This window comes from Lepidothrix coronata, unplaced genomic scaffold, assembly GCF_001604755.1.
Source record: "Lepidothrix coronata isolate B3197 unplaced genomic scaffold, Lepidothrix_coronata-1.0 Scaffold67, whole genome shotgun sequence".
In the NCBI taxonomy this organism is placed as follows: Eukaryota; Metazoa; Chordata; class Aves; order Passeriformes; family Pipridae; genus Lepidothrix; species Lepidothrix coronata.
This window is the reverse complement of record NW_016690247.1, coordinates 1586403-1598636: the sequence shown is the minus strand read 5'-3', so window position 1 is coordinate 1598636 and position 12234 is coordinate 1586403. Positions and strand designations below refer to the sequence as shown.

The following is a 12234-nucleotide window of genomic DNA, read 5'->3' as shown; positions in this document are numbered from 1 at the left end:
GCATCTATGTTTTGTAAGGAAGAAAGAGGGAAAATGGAAAGTGTGACCGAGGGATGACATGTCAAGGTGAGTGTCTTCTGCTTTGTCTTCAAGAGATGTCTAATAAACATAACTTGGTAGTCATAACTCCAGATTTCAGCACATTTCTGACTTTCCCAAGGGATTAGCACTACTATAAATCCAGTCACTACACTACTGTGTTCAAATCTTGTCTAAACCATATGGTGTGGGTGGACTAAGCCACTGTACCACTCCCCTTCTTCAACAGGACAGAGAGAAAAACACAACAAAAAGCTCAAGAGTCAAAGTAAGGACAGGGAGATCACTGACCAATTACTGCCATGGCCAAAACAGACTCTGCTGGGTGGAATTAATAGAACTTATTACCAATTAAACAGAGTAGAATGAGAACTAAAACTAAAACAACCTTCCTCCAGGGCACAGCCACCTGCTCTGGCATGGGGCTCTCCAAGGCTGCAGTGGGATAACCTGTGTCTTTACCACAGGCTGAAGGGAAATCTGCTCTGACACCTGGAGCAACTCCTCTCTTCCTACTTCACTGAGATTGGTGCTTGGATAGTTGTTTCTTTCTCATTTTCTCACTCTTCTGTCTCACAGCTGCTGGACAGTGGTTTTTACCCTTTCTTAAATATGTTATCAAAGTGGTTCTACAGTTGTTGCTGATGGGCTCAGCTTTGGCCAGCAGTGGGTCCACCTTGGAACCAGCTGGAGTTGTTTCTATATAATGTGGTGGAAGGTTCTTGTTTCTCTGGAAAGAAGCCTCCCCTCATCCCATCTCTCTCTGGTACCAAAACCTTGCCACATAAACCAAATAGACCATGACACTAGTCCATCTACTTCATATCATGACACTAATGAGAACAAAATTTATTTTTGGGAGCTAGGCTGCTTCACAGATTTGTACAATTTATGTCAAACCTATGAAAGTGAATAAACTGTGGAGTTAGTAAGTGCCTCAGACACAAGAAACTACTACTTTGTGGGGTTTTACATCTAAACCTCAGGAAAAGAGTGCAATAGAAATGATTTAGAGTTCCCACCCCTTACAAGCTTCTGCTCAAATGTAATATTCTGGAAAGTATTCTGGAAAAATAATCTATCTGCAGCTGTCAGAGAAAAAAGCTCTTTTAGGTTTACTCACAATAGATAAAGCTTGAATAAGAAAGTCTTGGCTATTTGCAGTCTTACAGTAAACTGAATAATGAGATTCGGTTTCCTAGAAAAGATACTAAACAGAAGACAGCTGCCCATGAGATGTATTTTAAGACATTAAGCCTAGAGACTTCTCAGATCAAGAAAAACACAGAAATGTACATGAAAAATAGAAGGATCCAAACTCAGATCTGCAGAAATGAAAACAGAACAAAACAAAAGAAAAAAACAGGACAGAGCAACATTAACAGTTTCACAGAAGTTTATGAAATAAAAAGGAACTAACCAACACCCCTTTAATGTTCCCATGTCCTGCCCCTCAGTGAAGCTTTGTCAGCCTTGGAAGATGAGATACATTAATTGTCCTAGCCTAGATTTAGCCAGTTGCATTGAATCAGAGAAGCTTACAAACAAAAATATAACTGTGGTATATTTTGAATTAAGATATTCAACAGTTAATAATTTGAACATGCAGTAGGCAAGGTGCAAATAAAAATATGTAAAAAGTGAGCAGAGAGGTCTGCAGGCTTTTTTTTCCACATAATGAAAAGAGTAGGATCCATTCTCATGCCCAGTGGCAGTGACTGCAAAATTTCCCAAATCTGGAAATGTCTATAGCCCAGTTGAAGTTACATTTAACAAACACATTCAAACAATCTGGAATGGAATCTACAAGGTTGCAAAGGGAAGAAAACTTGACCCAGTGAAAAGCATTGTAACACCGTAAGAGCTAATATTTCTCCTCTTCCTTCAATCCCTTATGGCTTGATATAAAGTCCCATATAAACCAGCAGTCACATGGCCCTTGTTTGGAATTAGGTTTACTCTCACAATAGGTTCTTTTTAGCTCCGAATTTTTATTTTTTATGTTAAACTAAGAGAAATATCCTTTGCTCATTATCATACATCATGGATAGCATAGGTAAAAAGGCCATCACATTCTATTAAATTAAAATGCTCAGCTCAAGAACAGAAGCTAAGCAAATGCACATCTGACCACATGGACCGTGCAGCATTTTATTTATGATGGTTTGGTGTGTGGCATTCTGATGACTGCAGGGCAGCAGTGTGCTAAAGCCAGTTCTTGAGAGAGCCCTTTCATTTTGGTATGTTGTAGGTCACCTGCCGAGATAATAATTATTGTATGGGGTCTGACTGGGATGGAGTTAGCTCTCCCCATGGCAGCCCTCACAGCCTGTGCTGTGCATCAGTAGCTACAAAGGTGTTGGTGTCACATCAGTGTTTTGGCTACTGCTGGGCAGAGCTGGCACAGCATCAGCGTTGTCTCTCCAACATTCCACTCCCCATCAGTAGGATGGGGGTGTGCAGATCTTGGGAGGAGACATAGCTGGGACAGCTGACCTGAATTGACCAAAGGGATGTTCCATTCCACATGACATCTGCTGAGCAATGAAAGCTAAGAAAAAGGAGGAGAAGGGGGAGCATTCACTATTATGACATTTGTCTTCCAGAGAAACTCTACACTACTGAAGCCCCACTTCCTAGGAAGTGGCTGGACATCACCTGCTGATGGGAAGGAGAGAATAAATCTTTCAGTTTCCTTTGCTTCTGCACGTGGCTCTTGGGTTTGCTTCATTAAACTGACTTTACCCACAAAGTTCCTTGATCCTACCCTGTCCAGTTAAGGAGGGAAGGGATAGAGTGGCTTGGTGGGCACCTGACTTCCAATCAAGGTCAACTCACCACAATTATATTGTCACAAAAAAACCCCAAACCAAACCAAACCAAACCAACAAACAAAAAAACCCCCGCAAAACAAAACAAAAAACCCACAACCAAACAAAAAACCAAGCAAACAAAAAACCACACCTCATTAAAAAAAATCCACAACCAAACCAAAAGAAAAAATGATTAGTCAACAGAGATGAGTAGAAAATAGTGTCCAGCTAAGGAAGAAATTTGGGAAAGCAATAACGTTTTTCCTAATCACAACAGAACAAGATTTTTCCAGGGAGACTAAAAGCAAAAATGGGAGTGCAGTTAGCCTTTCCATCTCTCTTCTTACAATAGAGATCTGTCCAGAGGATAATGAAAAGTAGGCACCGCTCTCAAAAGAAATCTCTTTTGTGTGATGTACAGAGATGTACACAGATTAATCTACAAAATAAATATTTGAATCAGCTATTTAAATGTCTATGATGTGACTGTCTACCAGAGAGACAGAGGTTGAGGTCAGTTTGTTTGCCAAAAGCATACACTGACCCAATGTTTTGGATAGCAGCCTCAGGCCAAACATTCTCTCAGCCCTGGTAGTTCTTCTGCACCAGCCGCTCTAGGCTTGGATGTTTTAAATATTTATAAAAAACAGCTTTGACAAGAAAGCTTGAGGGAAGCTGAGGGCAGCATGTTAATCAGAAACCTTGAATCATGGTTTCCTAACAGGTTAATTATTGCAATATTCTGGGCTGAGTTTCTAGATCTGAGGAAACGTTTCTGACAAAAAAGAAAAAAAGAACAAAACAAAACATACCCACAACAAAACACTCCACAGCAAGTGCTTAAAAAAAAAAGAAGAAAAAAAAAAGGAACAAAGCAACAAAAAAACCCCAATTAATCATTATTTTTCAAACAAACAACTTTCTACTAAAAATTGCACAATGAGCTCTCTCTCAAAGGCACACACTAACTGTGGGACCTGCCATGGGTAAGGCAATGTGTACAACACCCCATCATCAACACACACAATACTCAATACTCAGGAAACAAAACCTTCCTTTACGACATCCTTAATAATGACTCAAGTCCTCTGGCTGTCATACACAAAACCTGAAAGCCAGGGCCTCTTCCTGAATAATTAATTTCACCTTCAAGCAGCACCTGATCAGGTGAATCCTGTCTTAAAAGTGCCATTGGCAATGGGGGGTATATATCCACACATCTTGAACTTTCTGAACACCAAGGGACTGTATATCCAAGTGCCAGCTAGTTCATGCAGAAATGTTTGAGGGTTTCTTCTTCCAACAAAATCCCTCTACTACAAATACACAACCATGACAAGTTCTCCACAGGTAATAGGGACACTCGGAGTGATCCAATGGAAGTAAGACATCATTTTTCATCCTCCTTACCTCTGAAGAAGTGGGTTTGCAGTAGCCAGCTCCAAACACTAGATTTTCTAAGGACATACTGGACTGGTCTGGTCCCGCTTCCAGGTTGCCTTTACCAAGCCAAGAACCTTTCCCTGGACGAGCGAAACTATAAGAAGAAAAATTGAGAAGAAAAACTAATTAAAGGAATATTGTTAGAGAAGAGTCATTGTTGTCCCAGTATTATTTCCTTCCTTAGAAAATATTGCACTTTTGGTGGTGCTGGGTTTTGCTTTTATTAATTTCAAATTGACACTGTAAATTCATGTTTCTCTTAAAAATGATCATTGTCCAGTGTGCTGGACATCACTAGCTCAGGTTTGCTTCCTAGACATTCAGATGAGTGGTTTGAGTGTTATCTCTAACTCATTCCTTTCTCTGCTCTCATACAGATCTTTTTCCAGCACAACATCTCACCAACACAACCTATCCACACAGATAAATACTCTTATCCAACTTCTCATCAGCTTGCACCTTGATGGATGCAACAACTTTCTCTCTTTGAGTTGTGCATGACCTCTCATCTATAAATATCTTCTATAGTTCATCCCAAACTTATTATTATAGATTGGAAGTTTAGTTCCCACTTCTCACTGTCCCATGACATTAGCTTCCAGCACCAAATGACAGGACTACAGCCCAAAAGCTACATTTGTTTTTGCTGGATGCAGTCCATTCATCTGGGAAATGTTCTCCCATATCCTTGGTGCAACATGAATTCACTGTTATCCAAGTTCTTCCTCAAAATCCTGAAAGAATGTAAGTTGTTTTGGTGTTGTGGACATTACCTCTCAGTGCTGACTATTGTGGCCAGTGTTCCCTTCTGGCTGTGTGTCTCCTATCTTAGACCATTGAACCCATTGAGAGTGGAATATCTTGACTGTAGTTTACTCAGCCTCAAGCCCACTAGAGTCCTGATGCACAGCCAGGGCTCATGCTCTGGGTTAATCTGAGCAAAAGTACACCCCCCAGTTAATGATGTAGGTTGCCTTTATATTCACTGGAGAGGAATTGGCATTTCCAGGGTATGAGTCATCTCTTTCTGAAGCAGTGATATCAAATAGATCAGGGGACTTGTACCCTCAAAGTACTTATTTCTTATTGTGGACTATAAAGAGAGGCCTCATCAGCAACGGGATTTAAATGAGATAACCCCACAGTTTGTCCCTCGGAGAACATGTGCTGTACATAAACTGTATCAAGATTTCAAGAGGGAAATCAGGCTACTTGGGGTGAATACAAGGAGTCAAATTACTGAGTCCAAATAGTGATGCAAGCAACCAGAAGTGTTCTTTAAAAACATGTAAACAAAGGTGGAACTAAAATAATGAAGTGCAGAGAAAGAAGGAAAACACATTTGCTCTTCATACAAAGTGCAGGGATAATGCCACTTGAGTTTGTGTTACAGCTCCCAAACTGGGATCACCATCCACAGGTACCTGATGCCCATCCAGGCATCCCAAATTGCGTCATACCCAGGAGACCTGGTCTCCTTGAAAGAATAAAAACTTCCAGGATGGAGAGCACAAGAAACATCTTAAAACCATAACGTGCCAGAACTAAAAGCCACAGGGCAGTTTCATTCATGCTGGGAACACTTTCCAGTCTGAGGTTGTTCCTCTGTGTAGATGTGCATCACATGGCCACTTCAGCTCAGATCAGCCTAATTCATTGATATCTACACCTGATTCAGTTTTTAAGGACAGATTAGAGCACTGACTGCTGTACAGAAGCATACATATAAAAAAAAGAATCATAGAATTTTCTGAGCTGTAAGCGACCCACAAGGATCACTGAAATCCAACTCCTGGACACCCAAAAATCACACCATGTGCCTGAGAGTGTTGTGCAAATATTTCTTGAATTCTGGAATGATACTTATGCTAAAGACAAAAGAAAGGTTCAGCAATACTTGTTATACTCAAACAACATGTGAGGTTCTGGTGTGAAACAGAGCAAGGTGTGCAACGCCAGAAAAAGAATCTCAAGGAAAGTTAGGAATTGGACAACTTTCAGAAGGTTAAATGCAAATCCCTGTCTTGCCTGTAGCTCAAAAGTGCTGCTTGTTATATATAAATACTGGCAAAAAGACCATCCCGTAAGAGGGATGATGGGGTAGAAAAACTTAGCAAATATCTGTTCTTGCTTATGTATGTTTTATTTATGTGATCGAAGGAATTTCCAGCTGGTTGCTTCTAAGAAGCATGAAGTCTTCCCATGTGTTTCCTACACACAACATTTAAGATAAAAATAACAAATAAATAAATAAATAAAACTATTTCAAACAACCAGGAAATAAACAGCGCTCTGAATAATTTCAGCTGTTATTGAGTGATGTTATCTGCCCTGGTCTGCTGGCAAGGCTCAAGAAGCAGAAATAAAAAATGATTGCTGTGGTATCAGAGAGAGAAGCTTAAACAAATGTTGCCTGCACATGAAAAACTCCTCATTTGAATATTAACAAAGCTTTCAAAGGTTTAAAGAAAAGCACTTTTTAATGCCTTTTTTATTTATTTATCTTTTGCTTTTACAGCAGAGAAGGGATTTTAATCTGTTGGTTTTATGGAAATTGATTTCACATAGCACTGTAAAACAAAACCCTTTTTTGGGAAACGTGCCAAAATGTCCTCAGTATGCTGACGGAAGTTTAAGCGGAAGGCTTACAAACTGCCGAGGTCCCCCTAATGCTTTCTGAAGTACATTATGCTTGAAGATAATTTTTATTGGCAATACCAGGTCAATTTGTTACATCTTTTTTTTGTATTTATTTCTTCTAATTATTTCTGCAAACATGTTTATCTGTATGAATCATGAACCTTGTTTACTTACATGTCCATTCAGACTATTTAATAGCATTGATTTAATATCAACATTTAGATCCTTATCCAGTATGTTAACCTTAGCTTTTAATTGGATTTCAGATAAAAAAGGTCAAAAGAGGTAATGGGTGCATGTCCAAGAGGATTAACATGCGTGCAGGACTATTAATATTATCGGTAAAATGTTTTATGTGGTTTTTTTTTGAGCTGGCCTTTTGATGACCTTATCCATGAGATCATGGATGGTGAGGCACTGTAACAGTTTGTCCTGAGAAATTGTGGACACTCCATCCATGGAAGTGTTCAAGGTCAGGTTGGATGGGGCTCTGAGCAACCTGTTCTAGTGGAAGATGTCCCTGCCCATGGCAGGGGAGTTGGAACGAGATGATCTTTAAGGTCCTTTCCAACCCAAATCATTCCATGATTCTATGATTCAATGTCTTTATCCTTCAAAGGAGTCCCCCAGTTATTACAGCAGCCATCTATGGACACATAGTACAGTAAACTGCATTGAAAACTGCATTTTTAACCTTTCTTATAGCCTGCAAGATATCAACAATCAAAATTTAAGAACTTCCTGAGTCAGAGGTTGTACTCAATTATTTCCAACAGTCATGGTTACCTTCTGTGAATTTGTGTCCATGCCTTTTTGATTTATACTCTTGGCCTCTGTAACTTACATTCATTTTGGAACGAACTGCACTTGTGGTAAGTTCTGAACTTTCTGCTTCTTTTGAACTCCCCTGTTGGGGAATTGGATGTGGCACCTCTTGGTTCTTGTATAGCACAAAATATTAAATAACCATTCCCTGTTTACTTTATGTTTGGACAATTCTCTCACATATAAATGAGATGCCACTTCCTTAGCATAACAAATGGATTGGCCTTGATAAATGTTAATTCAGATGTGTTACTGAAGCACATCAGAAAAAATACTTCAGGGCAGTTTAAAATAACATTATTCTCTTTGAGATTAAGCTTCCCCGAAAAAGAAATAACCTTTTTGAATTTTTAATTTCATTTTGGTTTGGTTTTGGTAAACAAAACTTTTTTTTTTTTTCCATGAATTTTAGGTTTTAGCAGAATGGGAGGAAAATTAGAAGATTGAGATCTGAATCTTCCTTGGGAAAAAAAAATATCTTGCTCTATTTGAAAGGATCAAACTGTAAAAAATTAAAAACCCCAAACAAACAAAACCTCACACAATCATCACATTTCTAATTACAAGAAATGATAATCTTGTGACTATATCAGGAGATGAAGTTCAGAAAATGAATTTTTATCCCATTTAGGCCAGATCCTTGGAGAAACCACTTATTTTTTCCTCAGTCCCTTATGCATAAAATATTACTTCTTTAAAAAATTAAAAATATAAGTCAGTCCCATAGAAATAGCAGACCTCAGAATTAAACCCTCACAGCCCCCACTGCCAGCTGTTTGCATTTCACCAGGAGCTCCCTTCTAACTCCCACACATCAGGAAAATTGTAATGACAACACTGATTTCCCTCCATTTTTTAACTCAAAACTTTAATATAGCTTTTGGGAAATTACTACTGGCATGTGGCCATAGGGTACATGGGTGATCTGTTATTTATTTTTGAGAATAATCTGTGGATGTTTACAGATTGTACTCCTCTAGGCATGTATTTCTCTTACCCAAGGAGTTTCATTAAGGTTATAGTCAGTGGCTGTAAAATATTCTGAGCTTTTTGGGTAAAACTGATAAGATTTGTTAAAATAAAATTTTTAATGAAAACAGATATCTCTCCTTAGATCCCAAATGGAGGCAATCTGGTCTGAAATCTCTACAGATTTTGACTGCTGGAAAATGCTGGTTCGTTTGTCCTGAACTTAACCTTAGTTGCTATAAAATTTGAAAACAGATAAAGCCATGTGGGGATATTTAATTTTCAGTGGGATTTTTTGTTGTTGTTGGGTTTGGGTTTTTTTTTAAGTTTAACTCAGAAATTGCCAGTTTTTTCTTATGTGGTTTCTCAGCTGGTAACTCAGGAGACTGGCATGTCAAAGGGGATGTTTATCTTTGCAGATGCATAACAAACTACCAAATAAAAGAAAATTCAAAGGAAAAATCATCCAGTTGTTATGAGGGGGTGCTTAGAGGAAAATAATATCAACCAGTATTCTTCTAATAAGCATACATAGAAGCAATAGCTCTTTACTGCCTAAGTATTTCATTTTCTTTCTACAGAATAATTTATTTGTAAATAGGATGGAAAGGGAAAACAAGTTATGAATTTTACTCCCCAGTATTACATTTGTGCAGTTTCAGATGCAAGCTCCCCATAAGTAGGTGCCAGCCACTCTTGCAACTGTAGAAAAAGTGACCTGCATAATCTGCACCCAGATTCAAGATGCACAGGGCAGTACAGTGTGTGTATTATCTATAGATAGACCAGTTGTGCTTTTGAGGAACAGGATGCCTGGAAACAAAAGAACTTAGGTGAGATAAAATCGCTCAAGGATGGCCAGGGTTGGCCTGATTCCTCAGTGCAGTGGAGCAGAGCTGAAACCTTGGAATATTCTGTGACCTTGATTCTGTTTCTTCTTTCTAGAGCAGAACGAGCTAAAGACATTAAAACATTGAATATTTGTGGCTTGGTTTCTCCACCAACAAAATTTGTGTTATATTATTTTCCCATCACAGATCCCACCAAGATTTCTTGTTTCTCATACAGTCATTTGATTGTGGGCAATTAAGGATTCAATGTTAATAAGTAAAATCTTGAAAGTCTACTTTGTTTTTCATGTAAATTTATGTATGAAAATGGGGAAAGGAACAGAAAGCTGAGGAGAATCCAGAAAGCTGAGAAAATTAAACCCCTTTCTTGTGCAAACAAGAGAAAACAGGTTTGCCAGCTGCCTATGGTGAAGGATATTGATTATATGTAGCAATTTCAAGACTTGTTTTTTTTTTTTTTTCCTTGGTGTTTCGGGGGTGTTTGTTTGTTTTGTTGTTTTTTTTTTTTGGGGGGGGGAGGAAGTGGTATAGAGGTCTATGCAATAAATGAACCATGTTTCTTGTTGTTTGCTTTTAAAATGAGTCCAATATAAGAAAGGCACTATGCTTGCAGCATGCCTGAGACTAAGTAGACCTTACACCACAGATCTGCACATTTCGCTTTTGGAAAAACAGAAATATTTCTTGAAGTCTGAGCTATGTTGGAGCAAAGCACCTTTCCTAACAGCTGAGACTGGGCTAATAAGTGCTGGTTGCACTTCCAGACTGGACCCGTTGTGAAGCCAGTGACAGGGAGCTGAGGGAGAAGTCAGTGCCTCGGGCCAGAAACCAAATCAGAAAACTGTAGTCCAAAACCCCTAAATCCTTCTCCTTCTCACCTTCCTCCTGCAGCTGTCTGCTCACATTTAGCCTCTGGAGCTTAGGTAAGAGAATAAAAAGGGTATTTAAGCATTTAATGAAGGTCAATGCATCAGCAGGGGAACAGCCTCAAGCTCGAACATTGTTCACTTTTTCTGTTTATCTTTTGACAGACTTGTTGGGCTCGTCTTGTGTCATCCTGGGTAAAATGTGGTTGCCTTTAACTTTCCAAAGAGAACTGTCACTTCTGTGATATTAGGAGAGCAGTGCCATCCAGCTTCCTGCTCCAGATTCTCCTCTGTTTGTCCCACATCCCAAAAGTCTGAAATACAGCTCTGTGATCTGCAGCTGCCAAAAGCATTTGGTGCAGACATGGTTGCTGTCACTGAGAGAGGGCAAGGAGCTGCCACAGCTCAGCTCCAGCCCTGCCCTGACAGTGTCCTCTTGGAAGGGTCTGGGTGTAGGGCAAGACACAGGTGAGGGGAGCAGTATTTTGGGCCAAGACAACAACTATCAAAACCACTGAGCCCTACATCCCAGTTCTCCCCTATTACTGCATTCCTGCCTGGAAAGCAAAGTTTTGGGCTTGACTCCAAGTGGTCCAGCTTCCCCAGCCACTTCTGGGGTGCTTTCTAGAGGAGTCAGAGAATCTAAAGGTCAAAGTGAGAGTTTTTAACCAAGTTCGGCTCAGTAAGGACAAGCAAAAGACACCCAGTCCCTTCCCTGCTGCTCAGAGTTCCCTCTGCAGAGGGATGCAGCTGCCCAAGGAGCCAGGAGAGATGATCCAAGCACCAAAGCATCACACCACGCTCCTGGTCATCCCACCTCTAGACCAAAAATGACTGCTCTAGAGATAAGTGGGCCCATGAGAACCTCACGAGGTTCAACAAGTCTAAGTGCAAGGTGCTACATCTGAGTTTGGGCAGTCCCAGATATAAGTACAGACTGAGACTCACTGAGAGGAGCCCTGTGGAGGAGGACTTGAGGGTTCTGGTGGATGAAAAACTTGACATAAGCCAACAGCGTGTGTTTGCAGCCCAGAAAGCCAATTGCATCAAAGGCAATGTGGCCAGCAGGTCAAGGGTGATGACTCTGAGCCTCTGCTCTGCCCTTGTGAGACCTGAAGACCTGCATCCTGCTCTGGAGTCATCAGCACAGAAAATTGTGGGAAATTTTAGACCTCTTAAGACTGGGTCCAGGAGAGACCACAAAGATCATCAGAAGGCTGGAGCTTTTCTTCTATAAGGACAAGTTGAGAGAGCTGAGGTTGTTCAGCCTTGAGAAGGAAAGTCTCCAGGGTGACCTTGTAGCAATAAACTAAAGCACTAAACTACCTAAAGGTAGTTTGTAGAAAAGTATGAGAGGGACTTTTTAACAAGGGCATGCAGTGACAGGACAAGGGGGAATGGCTTTAAATTGAACGAGGAGAGGTTTATATTAGATTTTATGAAGAAATTCTTAAATGTGAGAATGATGAAGCCTTGGCACAGGTTGCACAGGGAAGTTGTGGATGTCCCATCCCTTGCACTGCTCAAGGACAGGTTGGATGGGGCTCTGAGCAACCTGGTCTAGTGGAAAGTGTCCCTGCCCACGGCAGGAGGTTGGAATGAGATGATCTTTAACATCTATTCCAACCCAGACCATTCTGTGATTCTAGAATTCTTTGATAACAAAGCTTGAGATAAACTGACTCCAAGTCTGTCTCACCACCTTCTTACCCAACCTCTCTCCTTCTTAGTAAATCCACAGAGCCATTAGCAGCTGCCATGAATGCAGCATCCCACTAAAAAGCTGAG

General features: G+C 40.1%; 1 protein-coding gene across 1 annotated transcript in view; it reads right to left on the bottom strand.

The window, feature by feature from the left end:
* Positions 1 to 12234, bottom strand: part of FAM135B (family with sequence similarity 135 member B) — a 107238-nt gene that overhangs the window by 62596 nt on the left and 32408 nt on the right. Inside the window, exon 5 of the mRNA XM_017818267.1 lies at positions 4263 to 4389. Within this exon, the coding sequence (XP_017673756.1) occupies positions 4263 to 4389 (127 nt within the window). The remainder of the gene's footprint in view (positions 1 to 4262; positions 4390 to 12234) is intronic.